Source organism: Crocodylus porosus, unplaced genomic scaffold, assembly GCF_001723895.1.
Source record: "Crocodylus porosus isolate Cpor-Errol unplaced genomic scaffold, CroPor_comp1, whole genome shotgun sequence".
Lineage (NCBI taxonomy): Eukaryota > Metazoa > Chordata > Crocodylia > Crocodylidae > Crocodylus > Crocodylus porosus.
This window is the reverse complement of record NW_017728943.1, coordinates 10768964-10784725: the sequence shown is the minus strand read 5'-3', so window position 1 is coordinate 10784725 and position 15762 is coordinate 10768964. Positions and strand designations below refer to the sequence as shown.

At 46.9% G+C, this 15762-nt stretch overlaps 1 protein-coding gene and 1 long non-coding RNA gene across 8 annotated transcripts in view; one reads left to right on the top strand and one right to left on the bottom strand.

Moving 5' to 3' along the window:
* The window catches only part of LOC109319163, an 18567-nt gene extending 11399 nt beyond the window's left edge, over positions 1–7168 (top strand). The window contains exon 3 of the long non-coding RNA XR_002103391.1: positions 7155–7168. This is a non-coding gene — a long non-coding RNA (uncharacterized LOC109319163). The remainder of the gene's footprint in view (positions 1–7154) is intronic.
* SPAG17 (sperm associated antigen 17) overlaps positions 1–15762 on the bottom strand; it is a 342590-nt gene that overhangs the window by 72885 nt on the left and 253943 nt on the right. For all 7 annotated transcript variants that reach the window (XM_019548662.1, XM_019548664.1, XM_019548665.1 and 4 more), the window contains 5 exons: positions 15235–15391; positions 13840–14045; positions 13444–13588; positions 3066–3220; positions 2284–2469 (listed from right to left, as the gene is read on the bottom strand). In XM_019548662.1, coding sequence (XP_019404207.1) covers positions 2284–2469; positions 3066–3220; positions 13444–13588; positions 13840–14045; positions 15235–15391 — 849 coding nt within the window. The remainder of the gene's footprint in view (positions 1–2283; positions 2470–3065; positions 3221–13443; positions 13589–13839; positions 14046–15234; positions 15392–15762) is intronic.

The window sequence follows — 15762 nt, the reverse complement described above, 5'->3', positions numbered from 1 at the left end:
GCTGAGAAGTGTTCCCCGCGGGCAGAGAGTGTGGTCTTTTGTCTTCTCTCTCTGACCCTATTTGCAAATATATACCTTTTGTGTTACCAACAATGTGTGCCTAAAGGATTATTATTCATGAGCCTCCAAAGAAACGAACCGTGATTTTTACATCATCTCTGTGCCTGAAATTTCCATCTGTACCATCCCTTCATTTCACCTTGGAGTTAGGAAAAGAAATTCAGTATATTTGAGAAGCATTCAAATACTTATCATCAAGGACTGTAAAAATACTTTGTCACCTTCATGTGTTACAAGCACACCATCCTGCAGCTAAGGTGGCTAATATGATCTTTGGCCATGTGAAGAGAAGAATGGTTTATTTAGAAGTAGGACTGTGATTTTAGGGTGTATTAGGGGGTGCATATATAGTAGAGATAGGCAGCATCAGTATCATTGTACAAGGTATTAGTAGGTTGTCGTTTAGAATACTGTATGCAGTTCTGGCCACCAATGTTAAAAAAACTTACTGTGAAATGAATTCAAAGAAATGCTAGTTAGGTAGTTAAGGGAATGGAGACATTTTCTTATGAAAGCAGATTAAAGGATCTTGAATTGTTTAGTTTAGTAAAGCAGATATTGAGAGGCAGTACGATGATTTCTGTAACAGGGAACCCTAGCTCTGTTACCAGAAGGCAGGTCAGTCCCTTTAAGACCAGAACTTTCCAGGCACAACCTGCTGGCAGGGTAGGAATTAAAAGCTAAACATAGCCAGCTAGTCAGGTGACTGGAAGGGGGCAGGCCAGAACTATAAAAACCCTGGGCTTGGTGGCAGTAGGAGACAGTGGCCAAAGGAGGAGGAGGTTGCATGTGAAAGCTCCACAGAGAGGCTTGGCTGTTGGTCCAGTTGCTGTGAGAAGGGAACTGCTGATGACTCTCAGAGAAGCAGCAGCAGCACCACAGGGAGAAGCATCACAGACAGTGGGGAAACAGAAGCAGCAAGCCATGAAGAAAATGTAAGCTGGCATGCTGCTTTCTTTAATTTCTATTTTCTTTTTTTGTGGTTAGAGCCCACTGACTTACTGTGTATGTGTATATATATATATTTGTTGATTGATACACTGGTGGTTTGTGGACAAGATTGTAGGGGAGAAGAAGGCCTCATTAGTGTCTTGAGTGCAATCATAAAAGGCCAAGGGGGCCTGGTGCACTAGTGTGTGCTTTTGGGCTAGGCCGGTGGTGGTTCCAGGCTGCTGGGCCAGTGGGGTTCAGTGGACAGGTCTCTAGGCCAGAGAGCCTGGGCTCCATATGGGGAAAAAAAAGGAGGGCCACAAGCCCCAAGATTAAGGAGCTACAGCCTCGGAGTCAAACTCTATCTGGTGGGTTTAGACTGGTAGGCCTAGCTAGAGAAAGACAGGGGGGCAAGTATAAGTATAGAGAAGACGTGTCAAAACAGACATGTTTGAAAACACAATGCCACTTAACACAATACTAGAAAACCAGGACTGGTTTAGAAAAAAAAAAAATCATGCTACTTAGTAATAAACACAGCTTTCTGGTCCCTAGAAGTAATGTTTGTGTGCAAATGTTTGAATTAACCTAGCTCAAACATACCTTGCTTTTAGAATATAAATAATTACAACACGAAGTTGTGTCTAAACACTGAATCATGCCATTTCAACTCTTTTTGTCTGAGAAATTTAAGTTAGAATACTTTGGTGGGGTTCTATAAGAAAATTATTTACACTCTCTCCCCCTTTCATGTCCTGCACAGCTAGTCCCTGATTTTGCCTATCAGGCTACAAGTCACATAAAACAATGTCACTTTATAGATTTGGTACAGCTACAGATCTACATGTTATCTAACCAGTGTGACATTTATTGTCCTTTACAAAAGCCCCAAAAAACTTTTCCAGATTGAGATTCACTTTATTCTGATCCTGTTGGCCATGCCAAGCTAACTTTCTCAGATACCTCTCATAGTATTTCCCAAAATTTTGGTGTCAATGGAACCCTCAAAATTTATCATAGACCACTAGGCTCACTTTTCATCAACCTTTCATTTTAAGAGGGGATAGATGGGTGGGCAGGGTAAAAAGGCCTTCTGCACTATGTAGGCCACTTGCAATGGCTTTGAAAACCATTAGCAGCCTCTACCAACAGTTTGGCGACCACAAGACATATTAATCAGATCATCCCTATTAATGCTACAGAGCACAAGACTCTTTACTAAGGTAATTTACTTGGTCAGCAAAATTACTTAAATATAAAACAAAAGGCCTTACTTCCTGTTTTGTGTTTTACCTTGAATAGGTTTCCTTCAGAATCCATCACCTCACAGATTATGTCTGAGGTGTGTTTCATATTGTATATTCCTGCCTGGTGTTCCTCATGCCTGTTGTGAAACTTGGTGTCATCATGAACTTCATGGGAATAAACTGCTGAACAATATTCATCAATGAAAAGGCAACCTCTGCTGAAGGGTAACACCTAGCAGAACAAGAAAAGATGATGGTCAACTGTTCTTAGTTAAATCTTGAGTTTTGATACAGTGTGAAAATGAAGCTCAGAAAGAAAAAGGAAGACAAATCTGATCTGGATCTTGAGTACTGAATCCATTTTGAAAGAAGTGGAGATGGAAATGGGGAAAGACAAGGTCCAGAAGGAAAACTGCTACCAGTCCCTGCAATATTACTTTAAATGAGAACAATTTTGAATTTTCATCTACGGTAAATGGGGATCCATGGAGTTGCGCTGAGTAGAGGAGGAATGCCCAGATCTCTAAGACTGGAAACTGAAGAGATAGGATTTTCTAAAGTACATAGAAAAGGAAGATTTGGTCATGGTGAGAGGAGATGAAGGCAAGGATAAGCTGTTCAGAATACATAAACACATAGGTGACTCATAGGGTGGGCATGTGCTCCCCCTGAGACTGGCTACAGCCACTGATGGCTTTTGTAGGCGATCACCACTTGCCACCCCACTGCCAACATTGCTGCCCACAAATTGTGCCCCCCCAGTCTTGGCAGGCACCACTTGTTCATGCATAAATATATATTACATTATCATATCAATGCGATTCTCACCTTATATGTTCCTTGTGGCTTTGCTATAATAGATGTCCCATCTCCAAAGATAGTACAACAAGTGCTGTCCTCACAGTTTGTTATCACAGTGGCAAAGTCAGGATTCTCCACTCGCGTGCACTTTACTTTCCGTTTGATGGTTTCTGTGGATTCAGCTATGAATGAAAACAGGTTAGCCATATGAACCCACAGCACATGAATTATACCTTAGCTTCCATGTCTTTGGCTGTTGAGCAAGACACTTTGAACTCTTCTTCATAATAATCCCTTCCATTGAAGACAACTGCCCATAAATTGTCAAAGCAATCTAGAATTCTCTTAGGCTCTGTATTGCATTCAGTTAGAACAACAAAAATCCTCACTACCATCAGCAGTGGAACAGGAGAACACATGCCTAATGTAAACTGGACCACTGAAATTTTTTGTATCTTGACTGGAAAAGCACCATGCTATGAGAGTGATATCTTGTTTAGACATGTAGCAACCTACCTTCCCATCATCTAAGGCACAAGTACCAAAGACATCACCCTGCTATGTCCTTCTATTACAGAATCATAGAAAAGTAAGGCTGCAAGGGACCTCTAGAGGTCATCTAGTCCAGTCTCCTGCCAGAGGCAGATCATCCCTGTCCAAACCATATACAAATACCCCTCTAACCTAGTACTAAAACTACACAGTTAACCCTGTCATACAAGCACCCTAACCTGCCACAGGTAAAGTGGGGGGACAATGATGGCTAGTGTCTTGATGCTGCAAGGGCTGTTAAATATGTTTGAGAGCCAAGAAAGACAGCCATGCCCCTTGCTATGGAGGAAGATATACCCCCCACAGTCTATACCAATCTGAGCACAAAGTAAAATTACTTAGTGACTCCAAATGTGGTGATCAGTCTGATCATGAGTGGAGGCAAGACCATCTATCCAGGAACTTCTGAGTTGTAGTCCCAGAAGGACCACTGCCACATCCCAGTCACCTTTGGTGCCTGCCACTTTAAGTGCAGCAAACAGGTAGCAACCAGGTGCCTGATGAGGGCAGCCATTGTGGCCCAGGGATATAAGCTGGGCTGAAGTTTGCTGCAAGAAGGAAGGAGGAAACATTAGGCTAAGAGGCTATTCTGCCCAGAGTCAGGAGGTAAGGGCAGGAGCTACAGTTGTACAATCCTATCCTATGTGCCTGTTGTACAACCAGACTGAGACGGGCTATGGGGACTGTCCCTCCCCAGGCTGGGCTACGGATGGCTCTTGGCAGCAGCTGCCACGGCAGCTCCAGACCAACTCCCCCACTTCTGCAGGCCAGGCAGTTTCCTCCCATGGTGCCAGGCCTATGCCAGCTGGGGTTGTAGGGTGAGGGGCTCCCATCTGCCTGGGACACATAGCTGGTGATGCTGCCACTCTCCCCTCTGGTGGGCCTCTCTGGAGAGCCATCCCACGGGGGGTTACCAATTCTGACTGAAACTATTCCAGATTTTTTTCCCCCAACATGATGTAATGTCATTATTAGGGGTGCACCAACAGATTTTTTTGGCCAATACCATATCGGCTGATACCGGGGGGTTACAAGAAATAATGGCCACAAGCTAGAAGAGAGCAGATTTAGATTGGATATTAGGAGGAACTTCTTCACAGTTCGAGTGGCCAAGGTCTGGAATGGGCTCCCAAGGGAGGTGGTGCTCTCCCCTACCCTGGGGGTCTTCAAGCGAAGGCTAGATGTGTATCTAGCTGGGGTAATGTAGGCCCAGCACTCTTTCCTGCTTATGCAGGGGGTCGGACTCGATGATCTATTGAGGTCCCTTCCGACCCTAGCATCTATGAATCTATGAATCTATGAATTGCTAATATGCAGCTGGGGAGCTTGGAGAGCAGCATCCGGCTGGTAAGTCTGTTGTGGGGGAAGGGGAAAGGGGGAGGGAAGGGGTATGGGGTGAAGATCGAGGGCCCCACAATGAGGGAGGGAATAGGACTCGGACAGGGTCAGGTGCTGCACAGCTGGGGTGGAATGCAGGATGATGCCATGAGTGGCTCATGTGGGAGGGCTCCAGGGGAAGGTGCAGCTTCTGCTGCTACATGCTCCCTGGGAGGGCATGGGGGCATGTGCCCCTAAGTCTGCATGCGGGGAGAGGGTAGGATCCCACTGCAGGCTGGGGCCGGGGTTGCACCAAGCTTTTCCAGGCTGGGGGCTGGGCTGGGCTGTTCTTGGGGTGGGCAGTGGTGGCACTGGAAAGAGGGTATGGGGGGGCTTCTGCCACCCCAAAATTCACTATAGCCCCCCACCCAGTGCCTCCACTGCCAACCCCGAGTACAGCCCTGGCCAAACCCCCCAACTGGGAAGAGCCCAGCACTGCCCCCAGCCCCAGCTCACAGTGGCAGCCTGCCCTGTGCCCCCCAGAGGAGCCACTCATGGCTCCATCCTGTGCCCCACCCCAGCTGTGTAGTGCTTGCCCCTGCCCCAGCCCCACTCCCTCCCTTACTGCAGGGGCCTCAATCTGCCCCCCATGTCCCTTCCCTCACAACAGACTTACCAGCCAGGCCCAGCTGCTCTCCACACTGCTGGGCTGTGCTCCTGGCTGCCTGTGTACTGTACTGTAGCAGTGTCCATGCATGGGACATTTATCGGTGACATTATTGGCCACATCAACCAAAAAAAGCCATTTGCCAACACTGTACTTATATCAGTACTGATCTGATATGGGACTGATGTATCAGTACACCTCTACTCATTAATTGTACTGTTCAACCCGTTCAGAATATCAATCTCCAGGATTGCTTTCAATAGTCATCAGGAGATCAATTCTGATTCTGGTAGACTCCCAGTCAATGCAGGAGGGTTGGCAAACCTATCTCCTTTCCCCCTTGCCCCAGTGCATGGCCTGCACTCTAAGCATGCTCCTGCTGAGACTCCCCATGGCACACCATGACAAGCTGTTTGAGATCACTGAGGGGTGCCTGGCCCACTACTCCCTGCTGCTGCTAATCACCATGGTGTCCTGGGGACAGCTGAGAACCTCATGTGGGGCTCTGAGCTTCAACAACACCCCAGACAAGCCTGCACTTCCCTTCAATGTGCACTGCCTAGAGGGCTATCTGTGCCTACGTTATGAGTGCCTGACCCCTGTGGCCAAGGAGGAGATTGCTGCTGCCATCAATGAGTTTCTCTGCCTATGACAGGCCCCTGGTTGCCTAGCTGGGAAGGTGCTGGCTGCTCAATAAAATTTTGAACTGCCTCCTGCCTCCCTGCATACTGTGGGAGGGAACCCTGGGGGCTAGGGGGGAGCTTGGCCAGCAGGGTGGGAAGGGGGGACAGAGGCAGGAAAGGGAGGGATGCCCCCCCCATGCAGGGCTCCTGGGTCCAGGTGTATAACCTGGAGGCAGGTGGGAGAGCTGCTGTGGGCACAGATTCATAGATTGTCAGGCCAGGAGGGACCTTGGAAGATCATCGGGTCCAGCCCCCTACACCAAGCAGGAAAGATAACTGGGGGTCAGGTGACCCCAGCAAGGTGACTGTCTTGTCTCTTCTTGAAGATTTCCAGGGTAGGAAATTGCAGCACCTCTGGAGGGAGCTTATCCTACAGTTTGGACACCCTGACTCTGAAGAAGTTTTCCCCAATGTTGAGCCTGAATTGGTCTTCCAGGAGTTTGTGGCCATTACTCCTAATTTTCTCCTTGGGTGCCCTGGTGAACAGTTGCTCACCGAGCCTTAGAAGTACTCCTGGAATGTAGCAATAAGCTGCTACTGGGTCCCCTATCAGCCTTCTTTTCATCAGGCTGAAGAATCCCAGATCCCTCAGCCTTTTCTTGTAAGACTCTGATCAGATGGGTGGCTCTTCTTTGGACTCTCTCAAGCTTGTCCATGCTCTTGTTAAAGTGTGGTGTCCAGAATTGGATGCAGTGCTCCAGCTGTGGCCTCACTAGTGCTGAGTAGAGTGGAAGAAACACCTCCTTGGTTTTGCTGGAGATGCATTGATTGATGCATGCCAGAGTATTATTTGTTCTACTGGCTACAACATCGCACTGCCGGCATATTTATACTGTGGTCTATTATTACCACCAGGTCCTTTTCATTTGTGGTGCTAGTTAGTTTGGTGCTGCCAAGCCTGTTGGTGTGTTGGGGGTCGCTCATCCTGAGGTGGAGCACTTTACATTTCTCAGTGTTGAACTTCATCAGATTCTGATCTGCCCAACTTACTAGCCTGTCTAGGTCCAGTTGTAGCTGTAGCTTATCTTCAAGCATGACCAAGCTTCCCCATAACTTGGTGTTGTCTGTGAACTTGGCTAGTGAGCTCTTCACCCTGTGGCAGCAAAGCCTGATTGGCCATGGCAGCAGTTGGGCTGAAGCTCTCTGATGGTGACCCAGAAGCACACCAGACACTTCCAGGGATGCCGGCCCCAGGATGAGCCTGGCTAAGAGGAACCTGCTGGGCCTGGCAGGAGGAGCAGAATACAGTGGCAGAGTTCAAAACTTGACCGGACATGTTGGAGAGGGAGGAAGTGAATGCAGTGGCTCCACAGTAGCTACACACTGGAAGGCAGGCCCTGGCAGGGGCAAATGGTGGGAACTGCAGCAGCAAGTGGCTCTCACTGGAGCCAGCTCAGAGGAGCAGGATCAGCTGCTGGAGAGCCGAGACTGGGCCTCAGCAATGATGACTACTGGATACAGGCCAGGATGACCTGCAGGCAACACAGTGTAGCTGTGAGTACTGGGGCTGAATACTGAGGAAAGAAAGCTGAATTCCCCTAGCTTCAGTATGTGAATAGCAGTGTGAGAAGGACTTTTAAGCTCCTGAGTAGGAGAGGGAAACAACCAGCATGAAGGATTGCGTACACTTTCATGACAGTGCCGGGAAGAGACTATTAAAAATTCTGATTGAGCATTATTTTCCTGTGTTCCTGGCTACCTGGTGTTGTTTCCTGTCATCTGGGAGGTGCTAGGCGGGGTGTATGGGAGGTGGAGCCCCAAAACCTGCAGTGTCTGTGTGGAGGTTATATGAGGATAAAGAAGATCAACATCTCTATTTTTCATGCAATGTCAAAGTCGTGGCAGGAAAGAATTGATAGCACCCATGCAGATGCCCTAGCCAGCAGCTGACTATGCATCGGAGAACGAATATCCACTCTCCATGCCAGGGGTCCCAATGGTCATTGAAGGACACACATGTGAGATTACACACTCCCACATCCAGATAGTTAATAAAGATGTTGAAAAATACTGGACCAAGCACCTACCCCTGCAGGATACTGCTGCCCACTTCTTGCCAGAATGACACAGATCCATTCACTACAACTCTCTGGGTCCTATCCTGCAGCCAGCTTCTCACCCACCTGACTCTCTCAGAGTTAAGTCCACAATCCTCCAATTTTCTCACAAGGACATTGTGGGATACTAGATTAAAGGCCTTTTGGAAGTCTAGGTATGCAATGTCAACCTGTTCTCTTGTGTCTAGGTGGTGGGTTACCTTGTCAAAGAAGGACATGAGGTTGGTAAGGCAAGACCTGCCTGCAATGAAGCCATGCTGGCTGTCATTCAGAATCTTACCTTCTGCAAGCTTATCGCAGACAGGCTCCTTGATGATCTTTTCTAGAATTTTCCCTAGGACGGAAGTTAGGCTGATTGGCCTATAGCTCCCCGGGTCCTCCCTCCTGCCCTTCTTGTAGATGGGCACAATATTGGCCCTCTTCCAGTCCTCAGGGACTTCTCCAGAGCACCATGAGTTGTGGAGGAGTTTCGCCAGGGGTTCTGCAATGACTTCGGGTAGCTCCTTCAGTACTCTCAGATGAAGACCATTCGGTTCCACTGACTTGTATATGTCTAATTATTTTAATTGGTCATACACCAATTCTATGGCAATAGTACAATGGCAATTATTCCTACCATGCTCATTCTGTATCTACCTGGTGTTGTTTTCCCCTTGGTCTAGTGAAAGACTACTGATGCATGGGTAATGCACAAAAGACCACCAATCCAGGCAATGCATGGGTGACTGCATTGCTGCCTTACCCCTTCAGCTCTCCTTCCTGTGTGGGGCTTACCAGATGGACATGGCAGGCATCCCTGGTGGCCTGAGTCTTTCCCTGCAGGTGGCAACAAGGCGCAGCTACTGGTGATGTCTCAGAGTGTAGAGGCATGGCACCTAGCTGCCCAGGCAAGGGAGTGGGTGTTGGAGTGCTCACTGGTTCTGCACTTTGGCATCACATCACAGTGCAATCAGGTCCATTGTCTCTCCTTGTGACCAGTTGGGACTCTGGGTTGCCCTGTGTGGCATTGGGGAAGATGCCACTGTGAGTCTTTCAATGGCTCTCAGGGGCTCTGTCAGAGATGCCAGGTGCTGCTGGGCCTTGGCATACGCCTGCAGCACAGGGGCACTGTGTGCAGGAGGCAGCCAGGTGGTGGGTAGCATTTTCCAGTCCAGCTCCTCCCATAAACAAAGGCACAAAGGGGTGGAACTGTCCTGGATGTCTCTGTTCCTGGGATAAGCATGGGAAGGTCTGGAGAGGGAAGGGTTACAGCATAAGGCAGTTCCTCCCTGTTTTAGTTTCAGAGCCCTAACACAGGAGGAGTGCACACATGGCAAATTTTATTTTGCTGTTGAAGTTCTGCTACCATAGCAGCATCACAATATACCTGAGGAGTGTGGCAGGAAGCCACCTTTGTTTCTCCTCAAAATCTCTGTGCTGTGACAATTTGATTAGGATGGGCCCAGCAGAGGAGACACACCTTTACCCTATCTCTTTCGGTAACCTAAGCTGACTACATTCCTGAGGGAGGGGGGAAACCTGCTCCCTCTGCCTACGTGACTGGTATCAGCTACCTGGGTGAGGGGCATCTACCTGGTGGGCTAGAGTCTGCCCGGCAACTAGTGATGTATTTCAAATTGGTTGGCCAACAGCCAACAGGTGCTGGCCTTCATTGGACCAGGTGAATGAGGTCACAGGGGCTATATAAGTTAAGGCTGCCCAGGAGGAGGGGGCAGCATCCATGCAGAGGACTCAGACTTAGAGAGGAGTTTTACTATCTGAAACTGGCTCTCTCCCTCATAACTCATGAGCTAGGAATGGCCTGCCTCCAGAGGGAATCTCTAACAGCCTCTGGATGATGCTTGTGAGTAAGCTACTTGAGATCTGGTTAAATATATAGCTGGCAGTAACTCAGATGCGTGATCAAAAGGCTACCTCAGCCAGACTGTTTTGCTCTATGGGATTTCTATGATATTGCTCAATCTTGTACCCTATTTTCACTGTACCCCTGTAATCAATAAAGTTCTCCTTTGTAACTGGTGTAGGAGAGTTATTGAGGGGTGGGTCTAAATTATGCCTAAGAGCCCCTTAGGTCTGTAGACTAAGGGAGACTTGCCTTTTTGGCTCCTGACTTGGGGAAGTGCCCCAAGTGCCTGTACTGGGTTGAGTACCCATAGGACTATTAGGCCTGTGTTTCCCCAAGGACACAGGGCCGAGAGAGTCCCTTCTTGGGGTGGTGGCAGCTTATGTTACTCCCAGGCTAGTGAGTGTGCTCCAGGAAGGGGGTCAGCTGGATCAGAGGCACCCCTAGGGAGGCACTCAGAGCCTGGAAAGTGGCCGGGCGCAGTGAGGTGGGTGGCTCAATGCAGGAGCTCCCCCTTCTGGCTCACCAAAAGGGGCTCCTGTGGCACCCTGGGGTACCACTGGCATAGTTACACAGAGACCATCCAACATTGAACGCCTCCAATGATGGAGATGCCACAACTTCTCTAGGCAGTCTATTCCATTGCCGAACTGTTCTATCAGCGAAGAAGTTTCTCTTGTTATCTAATCTAAATCTATATTGTTGCAATCACTGGTCACTGCAAACCATTAGTCCACCTGCTACTTTCTACAGCAAGTGTGAAAAGGTATTGTGCTTTTTACAGCAGTGGTTCAAGTATTTAAAGACTGGTGTCATGTCCCATTTTAAGCACTTTTCCCACAGCTGAATGTGCCTAGTCCCTTCTCCTTGTATGACTGGTCTTCCAAATTCTTTATTTTTCTTGTTGTTACCTGCCTCTGGAACCTCTCCAGCATCTCTATGTCCTTTTAAAAATGTAAATCTTAAAACTGTACACACCACTCTAAATGAAGCCTAGTAATGCTGAGTAGAGACACTATCACCTCCTGTGTCTTGCACTTAATGCTTCTAGTGATGCAACCCAAAAATGCTTTCACCTTTTGCACAACTACATCACACTGCAGATCCATATTGAGTCTGTGATTTCCCTTTGCTTGCAGCTATTGAGTTGTCTATCCACCTTCTAGTAGGTTTTTTTTTTAGCCTACATTTCTTCTACTTGTTTATGAGACTGCAGTGTGGGATTATGTCAAAAGTCCTGCTGAAGTCCAAATATACTATAGGCACAGCATTTCCTTCATCCATCCAACTAGTATCCTACTGAAGAACAGAAGATGCGTCATGGATTTATTCATAGTAAATCCAAAATGGCTGCTCTTGATCAGCCTTTCCTTTCTCTAGATGTTTGCAAATGGACTTCCTTATGATATACTCCAGCAACTTCCCAGGTATTGAGGGGAAGCTAAATCATTTATAGTTCCCTGGACTTCCCTTTTTTTTTTTTTTTAAAAAAGAGGGGCACTATATTGACCTTTTCCCAGTCCTCTGGTACCTTGTCTGTCTCCCATGACTTTGTAAATTGTATTGCTACCAGCTCCAAAATTTCATCTGATAGTTTCTTTGGGACGAAGTTCATCAGGACTCACTGGCTTAAATTCATTCAGGCATGTCAAAGGCTCTCTGACTGTTTCTTTTGTTAGCTCATCTCTCAGCTTGTTCCCTTCCTTAGCCTTATTTTCTCTATGGTTGCAGTTTAACTCTTTTTGTGAAGACTGAGGCAAAGTAGCTGTTGAGATTCTTTGAATCTTCTGTTAAGATTTTGCCTGGTAATTTAATGGTGGACTCACAGCTAGGTCTTCTTTTTCTGACCTTGCACTGTTACTAGGGGTTTGGGGGGGGGGGGGTCTGAATAGCCCCACACCCCAGAAGCACCTCTGCACAGCCACCCCGGACTGGGGAGAACTCATTGGAGGCTGGGGAAACCAGGTCCTGGGATGTAGTAAGTCCCACAGCAAGGGAACTGACGCAGGTGTAGGGAGTAAGAGAGGGTTATCCATGTGAGCCCAGAGTGGGAAGGATAAAAGGACACTGAAAGCAGCCTCAAGGTGCTGCACCTGGCTAGGGAGCAGGCTGCCTGGGGTTAGGCAGTCACCAGGAGAGCCCAGAGCAGGGCTCTTCTCTGTTTATTTGCTTGATCGTTTGCTTTGTTGCACAAGCTTGCAGGCTCTGCAAAGCCTCTAAAGGAAAAGAGGCAACCAGGAGGTAAAGCCTGGAAGAACCACTGGAAGACAGCTAAGTGCTAACTTATTTGTTTAACTTCTTTTGTTTGTTTTACATCACTACCAAGCCTGGGTGGCCTCCTATTACGATCTATTAGCCTGGCTGCAGCAGAGGGAAGGGTCCTGAACAGCGGGTCCTTGGCCAAAGCCAGCAGCAAAAATAAAACTGGTCAGCTCAACTAGTGTGACCAAACATACCCTGCTGTCATCTGCCCAGACTCTGCCCACAGCAGCTTACAAACATATTAATAGAACCTCAACTTGTTTTTAACTTCCCTCATGAAGTGCAGCTCATTTTTACCTTTACCTCCCGGCAAGTTCTCTGCACCACCTCCTCACTGAATTTATGAAGGCCACTGTCCTTTTTTAGATCTACATGGATCTGGCCTTGTCCGAGTGACAACTTTTCCCTCTGAAAACATGACCTTTCACTGTGTTCCCAAAGTATTGTGCGCCAGCAAGTATAGTCTCCACCCTGAACACAAGTGATATTTTCTACCATGCAAATGGACAGAGAATATGAAATTGTATTGCTGAACAGAGGAAATAAAAATTGCTTTTGGCTGTGAATGAAAAAGGCTAATAGCAAACTCCATTCTTTATGCCCATATTTTATCACAATCATAATGTCAGTCTCACAGATTCATTCATTTGAAAAGAAAAAAAACCCTCAAAGTTACTGGAGGGCACAGAATAAAAAGAGATAATGTTATTTTTTAAAGTAATGGTTGGAACTGTGCTCCCCCGGGAATGAGAGGCATGTGGGTACCCAGATGGATGAAGGGGAAAATCTACTTAATACCTCTCTTGCCACAATAAAATAAATGTCACAATACATACCAATAAGAGAGCATTCACAAAAAAACAACATCCTAGGCTGAATATCAGATTTATTATCTAGGCTATACATACAAAATTTTGACCAAAAAAAAATAAAATAAAATAAAAAAAAAAATCTATTGTTTGCATTGACATAGTCCTGCTTTACAAGTTATAGGAGAGAGAATTATGCCCCTCTTGATTTTTACCTGTTTCTTCATAATCCTCAGGTATGAGATGTTTCTCAAAATCTTGATAAAATGTAGTGATTCTAGTACCATCAGCGTGATCCACAATCATAGTCCCATCAGTTTTCTGAACCATTATCACCTTGTCTTCTCGTATTACCAGAACCTGGAAGGGCAAAAAAACCTTTAACATCAGCATCTGTAAAACATTAAAAAGAGAAGGTGCTTTAACACTAGCAAAGTTTAACCAGCACAGTCTTACACGTAGTTTAGTAGCCTGAAGGTTCACATTCTTTCACAACCTTTGCATTTTTAACATATTATTAGAGATCTTAGGAAACTATCTAATGAACAAATTCTACACTACTTCTAACATTTAGGGAATCAGCCAGATTACTAGACGCAGAATAACATTACCGTTTTATTAACTGGGTCAGTTGCCTCATAGGTTAATAATGGTTTCAGATCCAATCTCTTTACTCCCTTAGTGGCCACTTGAAAGCCCAACGGAGTAGTTGTTATCCAGGTTCCTGACTCATTCTCTTGCTGTGCAATCTGCCAGGGACCTTCAGGCAATTCATTTTTGGTTGGTTGTGCTATACTTCCCTTGTGGCTATTTCTTCCTGCAAGAATACAAACAAAAGCCTCTATATCACTCTAGATATAATGCATAGCCATAGATATGTCAGCAAGCTGTAAACTCTCCAGGATTATTGTAACTGATTGTGGAAGGGGGAAGTGATGGCCCAGGGGAGGGGTTAATCTTTGAAGAACTTCATCAGTAATCTTGGGACAAGTCTTAGGCTATAGGAAGTATCAACACTTGAACCATTTCAGATAGACATACATACTCTTTAAAGCGTTCCAAAAACAGCTGCAGTGCTCCAAAATAGTACTTATTGAAACAAGGTACCCTTATGAAGTGCTTCACTTGTTAGGGATGCACAGGGATAGGATCTTCTAGAATCTGACAGTGGCTACTCTCCTCCCACTCTAGAGGGTTGCCCCAGTTTAGCTTTCGTTTAACACAAAGTGTGAAGCAGGTGACATGTGGTAAGCCCCTTCCTATTTATAACTCACCGCAATTTATTTGTCCATACTGTAAAACATCGAGAGGGTCAAGAAGAGGGCCACTCGCATGATCAGTGAGCAGCAGGGCAGCTCTGGGGTGGGTGGGGAAATCCTTGTGACCCAGAAGGGTCAGTTCCTGGCCAGCCCTGGGCGGGGTAGGGAAGCAGACGCGTCCCCAGTGCTGCTTGGCTCTCAGCAGCACTGGGGCAGAGGTGGGCAGCACAAGGTCTGGGGTGGGTAGAGAGGTACCCTGTTTCCATGCTGCTCCAGCAAGCCTCTGCATCATGTGTATCAGCGTCACTGCATTTCAAAATGGTGGTGGGGGCACATGAGATACTGTGGCACTTTAATAAAAGCAGCTCTTGGAGCTGCTTTAATTAAAACATCCCCTCTCACCCCCAACCCCTGGACCACATGTAAAAGTGCCCTAAGTGTTTATACAAACATGTTACAGCACATTAAAGGGGGGTAGGGACCTACCAGGTGTCAGCTGATTTTAAGTCACTCTCCATGTGTTCTTCTTGCATCATAGTAGGCAAAATGTAAATTCTAGTAGCTTATTCTTCAGTGAGAAAAAGTAAGTTGTCGCAGTTTAGCTTTCATTTAAGACAAAGTGTGAAGCAGGTGACATGTGGTAAGCCCCTTTCTATTTATAACTCACTGCAATTTATTTGTCCATATTGTAAAAAAACTGCCCTAATTCCTGGTGCAGCAACTGGAATGTCAAGCTGAAAATCCTACCTTTCTTGGTGCTGATCTCTGGAGGATGTTCCAATTTGGAGTGTGTCTGGACTTGCAGGTTATTCTCGGGTATAGTGGATGGTGCTATGCTGGACTGTGGTGGTAGGACAGGGCCGGAATCGGGACTTTTGATCACTGTGCCATCAGCAAAAAGAATCTAGGGGAAATCATGACAGATTACATATGTTAAAGCTGTTTTAAACAATAAGAATTCCTCTTAGAACATGCTAATACAGTAAAGTCTGTATGTCTGTCTGTCCGTAACACCTGTGGCCAACTGTGCATGCACTGCCAAGAGGGTGGGCTGTGACTGGCTGCATGGGTTGTGTGGGTTTGAGCTGCTGCTGGGGAAGTTTGTGGCGGCAGCAAACATGCTCCAGCCGCCCGAGCAGCAGGGCTTTCCCATGCCTCCCTGTCTGAGGGTTAAGTGGGGGGGTATGGTGACACTGCCCCCACCACTGCCCATCCCCAACGCCCCCCAGAACATCCAGCAGGGAGGAAGTGGCAGTGGGCAGGGAGGAAGGGAGG